The sequence below is a fragment of the Argopecten irradians genome, chromosome 1, assembly GCF_041381155.1.
Source record: "Argopecten irradians isolate NY chromosome 1, Ai_NY, whole genome shotgun sequence".
NCBI classification, from domain to species: domain Eukaryota; kingdom Metazoa; phylum Mollusca; class Bivalvia; order Pectinida; family Pectinidae; genus Argopecten; species Argopecten irradians.
The window spans coordinates 50229793-50243844 of NC_091134.1; the positions used below are offsets into that span (position 1 = coordinate 50229793).

Here is a 14052-nt window from a genome sequence, read left to right on the forward strand (position 1 = left end):
GTATTGCACTAGCCACAATTTCTTAAAAATGATTTGCCAAGTTGGCATATTGGTTTGTAATTTGTTATATTTAAAATATCGGCTCGTAATTTATTTAGAAGTGTCAAGAAAAAAATCACTACACACATATAGTGTTTAACTAAGTTCTTATATCTTTTCTTCTGTGTGACTTTGTCGTGATATATAGGCTAATATTTATTATTCAAACATGCAAATCTCAATAACAACCTTTGCTTATTGTACACAAAAATTGGGTGTGAATTATGTTTACAATAAAACTTAAATAGAAGTTTGGCAACAAGGACATGAAGGTGACCTTGTCTTTCGAGAACATTTATATCTGAATAAATTTGCATTTGTTACGTGGCGTCCGTTGAATTAAAAAAAATAATTTAGTATTAAAATGGGTCTGATGCTGATTTTCAAAAACACATATTAAAAAGCGTTCTTACATTAAGAGTCTGAAGGTTAATTACTTGTAACAATAGCGTCACGCTTGGATGACGTTATTACTCTAATATTGCATCTGTAGGTTTCCCGAGAAAACCGGTTCTGAATGATATTTATTACAGCAGTAGTAATGTTTACGGAAACCCCTCACTAGCTTTTCACATGTAGGTTACTTAAGGTTAGTTTTGACAGAGCAACCATAACGTGATAGACCAACTCGCTATACAGTCTCAGATTTACTATTGTTATCGTCAGATATCTGATACATACCGTGACGAACAAAACACACATATACCCTTTCTATGTATCACCATCACTACAAAAGGAGCGACACATCTGAGAGAACTCTTCACCTGTCAGGTCTCAGTTTTGACGGGCATGTGAAACACAGTGCATCGAGTCGTCGACAATTGAATATGATGGCTTTCGTTGTGTAATTAACACACAATGGCCAGGTAAGTCGATATCATTTCATATTAATATCTTAAGTAAACTATATATGCAGACTGAATTATTGGTTAGTGATGTAAAATACTAGGAAGTTATTAGTGCAGTAAACAGCAGTGTGTCGAGTAAACAGGATAATATCGAGTTAGCAGGACAATGTCGAAAGGAAACATACTTAGACCAATTAAATAGTTCGATATAAAATAAACGGTGGGGTTATGCGATTGGAATGACATCGGTAGTATATAAATGATTTAGCCACCAATGTATATCTAATTTTTGCAAACATTACAATTAAAACATAAAGCATAATGCCGAATCATTACAGTTGATGCATACTGGTGAAATACATTTGTACAGATGTACCATTTAGAATAAAATCAATTTCAGTTGCCAGATTTGTCCCAGTGTATTTGTACCTTTCATTTTATGAAAAGGTCGTTAACACTAGCAATGTAGATGGTGTGAAGTCTAGTGAAGAGTAAGACGTCTTTGTAACCAGGACACGATATATGGGATTCATCCACAATATAGCTTGTGTAACTAATTGGAAAGAGTTTTATCTCTAGGTGGATAAATGTTGTAGAACTTGTGACATATGTCTGCGTGGATGAGCTGAATAATTGAATAAGTATAAGACGTTTATCCTAGCCTTTAAGTTTAACGAACAGATTTTGCGTGTGTACTTAGTGCAGTGTGTGTTAAGACTATATTTCACAGCAGTAGAATAATGAACATAGCGCAATGTGTGTTAAAAACATAGTTCACTGCAGTAGAATACAACTCACAAACGATATCAACTTAAAAGTCAATTTTCACGTTACCAAACAAACAAATGGTTGGAAAATGTCAACAAAAAGACATGTATTAATTTGGACATATTATGTAGGGAAAACAGCCATCACCAAGTATTCACTGCATATTCAAGCTTAATTAAGATTATATAACTAGTGAGTCATTCAAGCGAGGAAATACATATTTTCCTTCAGTAATAACTCATTTATAATGACGTTAAAATTTTCTGTGAGCGTATAAGGTCCCTCTTGCGGCATGATATATGATTATAATTTGATATTTAATCCAGTTATACATCAAAGTAAACAAAGTGCTATATAACACAATATATTGTAGAGTTGCTCTACTAGATCATAAACTACCATTGTATATTGCAGCTGGTTCGTGTAAAACATCTTAGTGAAGTTACTAGCACTTATAAAACCATTTAACTGCATCAATAATTTAGACTCACATTGTCTGTTTTTGTAAAGTTAATCCAAAGACATGCGATAACAAACTGAAATGTATATATATACTACATCCACATGGGATGTTTAAATCCTGTTTTATTCTGCACTTAAATGGGCAACCTTAACTGTATGTGTTCTATACGTATAATGAGTATTGGTTTAGTTTGAAAGATAAGTGTTAACATGGATATACATTATGTATGTGCGAATGGATTTTATTCGCTTTGTCAACTTTCAGACTTTTCTTTGTCAATTTTCGCGCTGTGCGTATAAAGTGTCATTATCGACATTAGCTTGGCCACCGGACTCTAAGTTGTTAATAAGAATTTCTCAACAGAGTTATATGCTAGTTTATCTTCCCCTAGTTTGAAACTTAGAATCAGACATATCGTAAAGAACACAGTTTTAGCCACATTTTAGTGATGTTTTTAATATTCCAGGGACTGGTGACCAGTCTATATTCACATAATAGTTTTGCAATTATGATAGGTTCACGCGTGCGTGGTTTATTCTTAAAGATTCTAAGAAAACGAAAATTGCGGAAACGTCCACATCTCGAATAGTTCCAATTTTACAGTATAAGGTATTCGTAATGTCTTTATTGTTCTACCCTACTAAAACATATTACAGACGATACTTGTCAAAGTACCATATGACCATATGCTTCTAACAATTGGTTAGAAAGTCGTCTATCTTCTGACGTTCTCGTTAACTGTTAGTAGAAACTGCCATTAAAATAGATCCCGGTATGTCACTGTTAAGAAAGCACAATTTTCTCTTAGTTTAAACACATTTTATTTGAACAAATTCATAAGGGAATCGGACACAAGTTATACAACTTACGATTGCCCTCGCTCACAAACTTCGTTTTTAAGAGGACAATGTTCAATAAAAGAACACAATAAGTTTTCAAGGGAGCATCGAGGAAGCAACCATAGTTTGCAATATTCAAGACACCTGGCAAGTTATTCTTAAAGCTTTGACATGTAATATCACACGAACCTATAATTTCTAGTAGCATATTTACCCATTGCAATTTTGTTTTTTTGTTTCTGTAGAAATTTCTTTATGTTATTGTGTTTTTTCCGTAAGCTCCCTAAAGATATAGTATAGTATTGTTTGTAAGCTTTCACGTGACTATTCGTTATTGTCAATACTATATAGTTTTAAAAGTTAAAAAAGGATAATACTTTACAATTTTTTTTAGATTGAGGAGACGAGGAAGGCACAAATTACAAAAGAAATTTCACAGCCTGAGATCAAGTTAACACATAAGACAAAAATGGAGACATTTTCGAAAGAAGAAATGAACAGTGCTTTGCTTGGGATGTATGTGGGGACGCGGGGCCCTAAAACTTTACGGAAATGCATCACAGATAAGCTGTTTACGTATCAAATGTGGAGGAATGAAGAATCAATACGTCAACAACTGGATGCCGAAATGGTTCTTCTGGTGTTTCCGGAAAGTAGACCGGTTCCTTCATTAGACGAACTTGATGATATAATAGTTCAAGACATCAGCTCTCTCGCGTTTGGTTTGTCTAAAAACGAAAATGATACTTCAAAATTACGCAGTTCCATTCAAGGAATGTTAGATGGCACAATCCTCCAGAAGTATTTGCAGTCAAGAGAGCAACAATTTCGAAGAAAAAATAACAAAGTGAAGTTACTAAGTAGGAACCAGTTTGCTAGACTTTACCCGAGAAATGGCAAATCAAATATTTACGAGTTGGACATATCTGTGTTATGTTTTATACTGTTTGAGGGTATGGGCTTTAGGCCAATATCAGACTTTGACAAACTTCCTTTAGCAAGTGTCATAACAGAAGCAGACGACATGTTACGAATTAAAATATGTAGAGACGTTCTTGTTCACCAAACGAACGCTGAAATGAGTGACGAAGACTTTGAAAGCCATTGGGAATGTTTAACAGGTGCTTTCGAACGATTATTGAACAATCGAAGCGTGAGGAAGGAAAGTGAGAGACTGAAGTCCTTGACACTGCCAGATGATAAAGTAGAACAGTGTAGAGCTATGGTACAGAGATGGCGAATGGATGAACAGGAGGATCCAGAGGAAAATGAAGTGACACATACGACATCGCATACAGAAGCTGCTATTACATCCAATGAAACAAAAATAGTGGAAAACAACAACGAAAAACATGAGGAGGTTGTCAACTTGTCTAAGAAAAATAGTACAAAGCGTCGTAAAGGTTGGTACTAATGAGCTTAACAATAAATGACAATTTTCTGAAAAGATGATGTGTTATCAAAATAAATTGATATTTTTGTGTTTCAATTTCATTTTTAGCTCAAAACAAAGAAATTAAAAAGTCATTTCCAGTACGGGTGCATGGCTACGACAAATTTAAGCAGTTGTGTCACATCATGCATGAAGCTGGTATCAGATACACTCTTCCTACACCACCAAGTACTGATACAAACACACCAACTGATACGTCACCAAGCCCTAAGAATTATGACCGCGACGTTCTGCAATTTGAGGTGGATAGTGAAGATGGTGCTGATAAACAATCTGTCAAACTCCGCCGGTCTCGGAGCCTACCTCGATACAAATCTAAACAGAGTAACGACGGGCAAGACTTTGATACAGCCAATAGCAATATGAATAAGTCAACAGGAAGTGCGGGAGATAATCTAAAGGTAAATATAATGTGCTTCGATTAACAAAATGCACGTACTTTACTGTAATAAGTGTAATGCTTTTCAACTGGCAGCTCCAACCTTTTTGAAAAGGCGACTAGTATGGGCGCGGTGATGCTGATATTTAGTGTCATATAACTAGTCTTTCACCTTGGTCCATGTCTTGCAGTTGAAATACTCTTATCATAGTTGAGCGATTATTTTCCGAGGAATCCAGATTTCTTCTACTGTCCAAAGCTTGCGCCTCCGAAATTGTTCATAAAATGCAAATTATAATTATAGCAAGCTAAAAAGTGATTGTAGTCTAGGAAACGTCTTGCTGATCATGTCTTTCCGTAGTTATTGTGAATGTGAAAAGGTAAGGTCGTAATAAACTTTTTTTCTTCAAATACTGTGTTTTACCGGACACTAGGAAAATAAAAGATTAATTTAACTTGAAAAAATGAAAGTCTTGTTAAAAGCAAAACAGTTACACATAACAATAACATTGATGAAATGAACATATTGTATCCTGTATACTTAGGTAGGAAACTACATTAGGAAATTTGACAATATTAATATATCATTTAGTAAGTCATGATTAATTGCATGAAATGTTATGTAATGCATGCATAAATTAATACCTAATATGAATTTAAAGACCAGAAATAAAATGAAACAATTCCTTGTGACTTTCAAATTTAATTAAGTGTGGTTTTTAATTGACATTTGACATCTTCTTTTTATATGCAAAATGCTTATTTCGATTCCGTTGATTTTAACAGCAGGAAAATTCCGTATTCAAATCTAAATTCATATTACGCATCGCATGTCCATGTGAGATATTCCGCTAAAGTTTTATATAAATGTACTTGGGATTAAACTTTGAAATTCATTAAATGCATTTATTTTTAACCATCTATTTCCCAAAAGTAGATTATTTTAATTATAGGAGTGAAATTATGTGCTCTGACTCCAATGTTTATTTATGTGTGTTTATTATCTCATCTAAAATCAGATAGGAGTCAATCACAAATATTAAAAACACATTTCAATCCCATATCTTTAAAACTTTTAGAATTTAACAATTTTGGCATAGCTTACTCCAGAGACATCATGAAAAACCAACAAAAACACTTCAAACCGCATTTCGGAAAGGGGAGATTTAATAGAATCTTACATGGGTCTGTCAAGTGGACGAGGATATCTCAGCCCGAGTGAAAGATTTGGGCTTGTTACCCCGAGGCTTGCCTAGAGATTCCTGTCCACTTGACAGACCCATGTCTTAAATGATTCTTTTTCTCCCATACTTAGTAGAAAAAAGATGAAATTCCAGTTTGTTTCCATTTTTTTCGTCGCGCCATTATGCAGGAACAACGTTATGCGTCAAAATTGATGACGTCATCTACAATGCACACCACGGTTACGCCGCATGTATTGATGACGTTACGTAATGGTCTAGCGGGTATGAGCTGTCTTACACCTCCCTGTGTAAGATAGAGTAATCTTTTTCTTGAAATTGTCGTGTTCTCTTTCACAATTATAGATTTCCTTTTGGTAAATTAAACAATAAAATGCGTCTTTTCGTTTATCATAGTGTAATTTTTACAGGTGGCAGAAAACAGACCACCAAGGCAGTGGAAACGGAATTTAAGTGAGAAGTGTAGGAGTTCCTCAGAAAATAGGTCCCCGAGGCCTGGAAACTCCATACGTATGGGTGTCAGGGTGAATACCATACTGTACACGTATTCATATTAGCGGGTACCTAATTTTAGCGCTTCTTGCACCCTAAACAATAGCGATTAATCTTGGCTGTGCTATTCACTTTACAAAAGTTGACTGAATGTGGGGCCGGTAAATCTGCACTAATATGTTTACACTTTGCAACACTTGGTGTGTTCACAGAAAACTAAAACATATTGACGGGGATATTGGTTTTAACAGATTGACAAAATGGGAATTATTTGTAAAATAATCGGTTTTTGGACCTATTTTTTAATTTGAAAATTAAATGAAATTAAATGAACTTGTAAAAATGAAAAGAAAACGAAATTGCAGCGTTATTATTATTAAGCTATGTTAAATTATTAAGTAATTTAAATGTCTTTAATTTCTCCTTAAATAATTGTGACTTCTTTTCATTTCTTCCTTTACATTGACCTCACTATAATTATGAGCACATTTTGACCTTATGATGAACCTTAAAATGTCAGTGCACAACATATATCCGTTTACAGTGATGGTGAAGTTTCTTTGGATTTTTGATAATACAGTTACTGAGGCCAGATCTGACTAACAACAGGAGTTATGGGCACCTGTCTTATATATACATACACTCCGTGAATGATGTCACTAGTTGCTGCTTGGGATGTGCTTTCATCATATTTATCTTTTGACTAATTTCCATCTTTGTCATGTCGAATTTAATGTGTTGTTTGTTTTACATTGCCTATTTGTTTTACAGTCGTACAACGATAGAAAGCTGGCACTAAGAAATGCAGCAATCAGCCAGGAAAATGGAGGAATTGATTATGACAGACTTGACGCACGGGAATTAACGTTACTGGACGCAACTAGAGGTCATGATTCGAGGTCTGGTCATGTTTCGGTGAGGTGTATTCCTATGTTGATCCCTATTTTGATTACCACCAAAAATCACCTAGAACAAGCCCCTCCCCAATGAATAAAAAGCACATAAACACCCTCTCTCCAAAAACGAAGCAAAAAGATAAAAATAAAACGAGCAAAACAAACAAAACTTAAAATGTTATTAACGTTTACTTTACTCGGATATGAGCTTAGTTTAAATGAAGTTTGTCGGTGGTAAAATAGCACCGATGAGTTCCTTCCACGATAATTCCTATTTTGACATTTTCCTGAAATTGGATTACCATCTTTTGATATTAATTGTCTTTGTTATGCGATTAATATCAAACGATATCAAACAATATCAAGAGCATGGCTATTATAGTTTGTTATCACACTGACGTTTTATTATTTTTAAGTTTTCACAGATGTGTTCGGGTTTCATTTTTCACTTATATACTGACGTTTATTCTTTTTATTACTCCGAAACCTTTTCGTGTATTAAAAAACCCAACGTTTTTCCAATCCTATATTTTGATACCAATGTCCTATCTTGTACCCATCCCCTAATGTTCATGATAATTAAACTATTAATGTATGCTTTCTATGTAATTTATATACAGGAACGTTCAGATGACCTTGGGGATCCTACTGGTTATTTTCTCTCTCTACAAAGACGGGACGAGTATATCCACTCCAGCCCAGATTCCACGCCAGTAAAATCCCACGGAAACGTATGTGGTATTTACAATACAGCTTCATGAACTAACAATACAATTTGAATGAATATATAGTTTAAACTTGTTTTGATGACACTTTGGTATATCAAAAATTCTTTTATCCAATGAATAAAGGCGATGATAATCAGGGTCTGTTTCTTTACTTGAAATGTACGTAGTTTATATTTGTAACATTTGCTTCTTACTTTCACTTTTGTGTTCTTTATAACAGTATTGTATATAAATGATATTTCAAGATAAACATATCATGAACAATTGAGAACTAATAAACGCATACTTTTATAAAGGTTAAATGCTGTGGAATGAATAAGTCTATTATTTAATTTCATTATAAAATTCCTATAAGTTTGAAAGGGAATGTTTGTAAATCACATTTATTTTTACACAGGCATTTCAATTACAACAGTCGCGTTCGAAACATACCCCAATAGAAACGTGTCTGTCAAATGTGGAGGAGGAGGAGGAAAATACATCCCAGAGTGCAACTTCCGGTGAATACGTTTTAGGGGAAGAAGAAGCTCCTACAAAACGTGTTCCGGATTTCGATGAAAAAGTATGTTTTAAAATACGGACAATTAATACAGACAAACAGATGTAATAGTACTAGTTTGTGATGAATGGTGCTGTGGACCTTTGTAGGAATTTTGTTTGTCTGTTTGATTATTTTAACGTCCTTTTAACAGCCAGGGTCATGTAAGGACGGCCTCCCATGTATGCTGTGTGTAGCGTGTGTGATGTGCGAGGTGCGTGTTTTGGGAGCTTGCAGTATGTTCGTGTTGTGTCTTCTTGTATAGTGGAACTGTTGCCCTTTTTATAGTGCTATATCACTGAAGCAGTCAACATAAGGGTAATAACTTAAATTTACAAACAGACACAAACTTTATCCTTCGGGTTTTCGCGCCATTCTCGGTTTTTCTTTATAGTAAGCTTTGCCACTATAAAATAATTTTGTCAAATAGATCTATAACGTTTTGTAAATTGTGTTAGTAAAGCATATCAAAACAACCCGTATACTGATATAACTTATTATCAAAATTACGAATACTTTAGACATTACATAACCAAACTACTATTATTATTTTGTTGACAAAAACTTATCGCATCTTTGTTACCTTCAGCTGTGATATCTCGAATAGGACAGCACTCAAGTCAAAGGACCATCTTTAAACAATTTTTTGCATTTCTTAAGCATTGATGTCACTATTTTTATAACTTATTCGGAGTATGAAAGAAATGCTGTTTGAAAACTGTGTGAATCCGCGTAATGGATTCTCTCAAAAGTTTATTTTATACCCCGATGAAGCTAAAAGATAGTCACATCAATGCTTATAATAATTTTTCAGACTGCTTGATAATATTAAATACTTTTAAACGTACGAATCCGTTGATTTTCCAATGGATTATTTTTTTCTAAATCAATACGCAATGTCGAAGTATCTATTGTGACGTCATGAACGACGGGTTTTCGCGTCATTCCCGGACGTTTTCTTCATACTTTATGAAGAAAAATAATCTGCCAATTAGAAAGTCGGAATTAGTATAAAAACAAATAAAAAATAATTATATTTATTTGAGTTGAATTTTTAGTTTACAATATAATTCAGTTGATCAATCGAAACACGAATTCCAAAAATATGTAAAAATAAACATTCATAAAATATGATTGATAGTTTCTAATACTTTCCTCGAATATTTTTAAGTCAGATATTAATAAATTATAGTGATAACGACTTTATGATAGATCCAAATGTTGTGTTAACAGAATAGACTATCAGCCATCAAAAACGAAATGTATAGTGAGGACTCCACAGGATACAGCACGGATCTCCCTACTATTAATAGTTCTATTGATGGGAACACATCCTCCGACACCCTCCTGTTTCGTCCCGTCAGACCTCCGACGGCCCACACATCTCACAATTGTGGAATACATGCTCACACATCTCCTAACGGCGGAATGCATGCCCACACATCTCCTAGCTGTGGAATGCAAACCCACACATCTCCTAGCTGTGGAATGCAAACCCACACATCTCCTAGCTGTGAATCACATTCCCACTTATCTCCTAGCTATGGATCACATGGCTACACGTGCCGGAGTGGCAGATTACTTGTCCGCACGTCTCCTAGCGGCGGAATACAACGGAAATGGGTAGAATCCGGAGGAGAGAGGAGGGAACAAATATATCACCTGTCTTTTAGTGTAAGAAAATAACACTGAATATTTGTTAATTGACCATTAACATGCATGGAATGTTCTTTAATTACAAAGCTTATACGTGGCTGTGGCCTTTCAATGGTTATTCGTAGTAATACTGTATTTTAGAGTCTTTTGTTGATTTAGTGGTTGCTTTGGAACCACAAATTATATGAAAACAATGAAATCCATTGTTCCATAGACGAACTTCGAACATTTCACTAGAAATGCTCTTTCTGAATGATATTTAACACGAAAATAATTACGCACCAATATTTAATGTTATACAGTATCATATAGATTTCCAATGCAATGACGTCTCATTATATGTCATATTTAGAGACTTAACTATAAAAACGTGTTTTATGGTTGAAATTGGAATAGCTATTTCATCAAATATTTAAGACGATATTTCATCTTTTCATTTAAGCCACGGTCCATCCCAAGCACAGCAGACGACGGCTACGCCTCAAATGGATATCCAAGTTCTTTAGATAGAAATTCACCAATAACGACTGACCAATACCGAATCTTACAAAACAAGAGAATGGATGATATAGATGGAACCTACATGGAAAGAGAGGTCAGATATCAGATTTATTTTTCTATATATTGGGGTTACTTCCCCTTGTACTGCTCTCTCGTGTTTCAATGGATGAAGTAAAGGTTTAACATTAAGTGCTGTTACCAATACCAACATCTCTGCGACATTTTCGGCATTCTTCAGAAATATATTACATTACTGCTGTTACCTCGAAGCAGAAGTCCATACACGAAGAAGAAATGAAAATGACAGGAAATCTGTTTCTGGCTTCTTAAAGTGTTTCATCACCTTTATAAATATATCGTCATACAATGCGTGTCGTTTGGTCGGATAAACAGATAATAAATGAAAAGGACAGGAAATCTGTTTTCTTTATTTTCTTCAGTAAGTTCAGTTATGTAAATGTATCGTCATGCAATTTCGGATAACAGATATGCTCGTTTATACTTTACTAAATATATTAAATTGTTTTTCTTTCAGGATACAGTTAGTCAAGACGAACTAAGTAACAAAGAATCAAATTTGAACATCGAAGCTGAAACACTGTTAAAACTCCCTGTCAAAAAGAAACGAAAGCGGGTCTCTATAAGTAGCTGCTTCAGAAATTGTTTATTTTGTGGGGTATGTATAAAAATGCCAATTGTATTCGGACTGTCTGTTTAAAATGGCAATTTTGATTGAATCTTTAAATCTTTCTAATGCTTTTACTCCTATGATAAATTTAAAAAATACTTTTTATGCTATCATGGAAAAATACAATGCAATAAAATGTATTTAAAATCTTGATATCACGTGTACTTTACTCACTTTTGCTTTCTAACTTTTCGACTTTCATGAAAATATGTAATCGATCTAGTCGATGTATAGGCTAAATTATAATAAAACAACATTACAAACGATGTATCATTATGTTGGTTCCGTTTCTTTAAAACATGTTCAGTCCAATAAAAATCTTTTTACGATGTGATATGTTAGTACATCTCTGGTGAGACTTGGAAGAAAATATAAAAACAAGAAATCTAGAATATTCTATAAAATAGTTCTACACATTAAACTACATCAATAACGTAGACGTAGGAACAAACTCGTAGTTGTTCTGTATTGTATTTATTTCTCTCTCGTCTACCCGTTCCTGAAAGGTTACCCTTTATTTTGATTATCCATCAGTACTCTAAGAGCAAAGAGCCTGACCAGTATGAGAAAAACTCCAGGATTGAGATGGACAGTTTTAGAGAGAGGAGAGAATCTGAACGCTATTTACTTAGGTAAGTAAAAGGAAGTGTATATCTGTTCTTTTACACGCCATACTGAGTGTAAATGAAGGGAAGTAACTCTGGTTGATACAGATATTAAATGAACTAATTCAGTTTAAAACTTTTATGACTAAATAACAATAAAGTCCAGATCCGGCAATATTGAATACTCATTCTTTTTTCGTTAAATTCTTTCCAGTTCATGCAATACAACGGCCTCACCTGATCTTTCACTGAGAATGGATGGACTATCGGACTCCTGTCAAAGCGATAGCGTGTTAAGATTACGAAGTAATTCCGAAGACAGACCTTTTGAATTAGAGGAAATATTTGTGTGACTGCAAAGCATTTTGTGTACCCAAGAGAACAAAAATAATTATTTATTTATAAAATTGTTAATACGTTACAAAATGGAGAAAAGAAACAGAGCTTTAAGAAGCAATTTTTATTTGGTTCAACATGCAATGTTTTAAAGTCTGTTATGATATGTTTATATTTATTACGTAATCCGCCTAGTAATCAGTGATTTCGCTCATGTGATATTTTTGCATATATCACTAGTGTAATATGACCTGAAGCGATTTTCATAGGTTGGAAAATTTAAATGACGTCAAGAAAAATGACGTGACGTTAGGATTTCGAGGACGCTTTGAAAAATTGCGGTCTCCGCTGGATTTTCGCAAAACGTTTTAAGTGAAAATCGTCGAAATGTAGGTTGGTGTAGTTATGAAATAAAAAAGTATCTTATATTCGTCTTCATTTCATAGAAAATTTTATGAAACTCGAAGTCTTTATTTGATCGCCGAGGCTCGTAAAATAAAAACTTAGACTTGTGTCTTAAAATCTCATATGAAATGAATACTCATTTAAGATATTTTTAAGTGTGAAAATGTTTCGATAAGATACACATGGGATTGTAATGCGAAATAATTAACTTTCGATTTAAATGTTAACATATCTCTGAAATGTCACACTTAACCAAAGCTTACTAAGAACATTTCCCATAATCCCAGGGCTATATCTCACTTCCTTATCTCACTTCATAATTCAGATCTATGCCTGAGGTTCACATTGGGCGTGAACAATGATCATGGTACATTTAAAAAAAAAATCTTAAGAGTGGCATCGACACGCATGTATTGAGCCCATCACAACACACTGGTCGAGGGGTTTCATCTAATAATTTTGTCTTCATCATACCATATCGCACCATTTATGATGACTTATAAACTATGTGAACACATCACAGGTAAATCGCTGGCTTGGAATACACTCAAGTGTATTTTTGTATTTCATTTTTGCATTTCTGAACTTTGACCATACATTGATATGAATTTATTGCATGCTCTTTTGTCCAATCTATGCGGAAGATTAAATATGGGTTCGGTAGGATACATTTGGAAGAAGAGGAATACAGTATTTTGTCTAAAGATGTATTGTTCTCTCTCTCCCTCTCTCTCTTATGCAACTTTTTTCTTTAAAAGTATTTAACAGCAGATTCATAAACCAATGAAATTAAAAACAACTTGATGAAATAAAATATGTTTAAATGTGCGATTCCATTTAATTTTGAAGGAACTGTCTTTCTATTCTCGTTTTTTTATTGTAATGGCAGAATGTTGTAATCTTGTTCTTGCTTAATTACAAATACGTTATCACTATACACGAAGCACCGACATTGATACATCCCGAACAGATATGGATATTCATGTAATGATAGGATAGGTACAATGGATGAGTAAAATGTTGTTTATACAGTTACAAATTGGGATATTTGATATATTTGGATAGTTGAATCACATTATGGGTGTCAAAATATGATTTACTGCCAATCAATATAGATAGCTCCTTTGAAACTGCCTATCATATTAACGACAGACCGCTATATTATAATGACATCAATTCTAAATTTGCATACTACAGGTATTTGATATTGGCATTG

At 34.0% G+C, this 14052-nt stretch overlaps 1 protein-coding gene across 3 annotated transcripts; it reads left to right on the plus strand.

The window, feature by feature from the left end:
* Positions 1-104: 104 nt before the first annotated feature.
* On the plus strand, positions 105-13301 carry LOC138331527 (uncharacterized). 3 transcript variants are annotated; one of them, XM_069279218.1, is made up of 12 exons: positions 105-905; positions 3352-4360; positions 4459-4811; positions 6402-6515; positions 7255-7398; positions 8000-8110; positions 8505-8669; positions 9879-10319; positions 10744-10896; positions 11338-11478; positions 12025-12122; positions 12310-13301. In XM_069279218.1, exons 2-12 carry the CDS (start codon positions 3427-3429, stop codon positions 12446-12448), a joined length of 2793 nt encoding a protein of 930 aa, XP_069135319.1. In that variant the 5' UTR covers positions 105-905; positions 3352-3426; the 3' UTR covers positions 12449-13301. The 3 variants fall into 3 exon arrangements, with proteins under 3 accessions (XP_069135319.1, XP_069135328.1, XP_069135336.1); XM_069279227.1 differs by having other exon boundaries at positions 8523-8669; XM_069279235.1 differs by lacking the exon at positions 6402-6515.
* Positions 13302-14052: the final 751 nt, after the last annotated feature.

Bases quoted from the DNA above. Each gene is read 5' to 3' on its own strand.
- LOC138331527 (XM_069279218.1), top strand. From the start codon at position 3,427: ATGGAGACATTTTCGAAAGAAGAAATGAACAGTGCTTTGCTTGGGATG. The intron at 4,361-4,458 runs GTTGGTACTAAT...TTTCATTTTTAG, and splicing joins TAGTACAAAGCGTCGTAAAG to CTCAAAACAAAGAAATTAAA. The intron at 11,479-12,024 runs GTATGTATAAAA...ATTATCCATCAG, and splicing joins GAAATTGTTTATTTTGTGGG to TACTCTAAGAGCAAAGAGCC.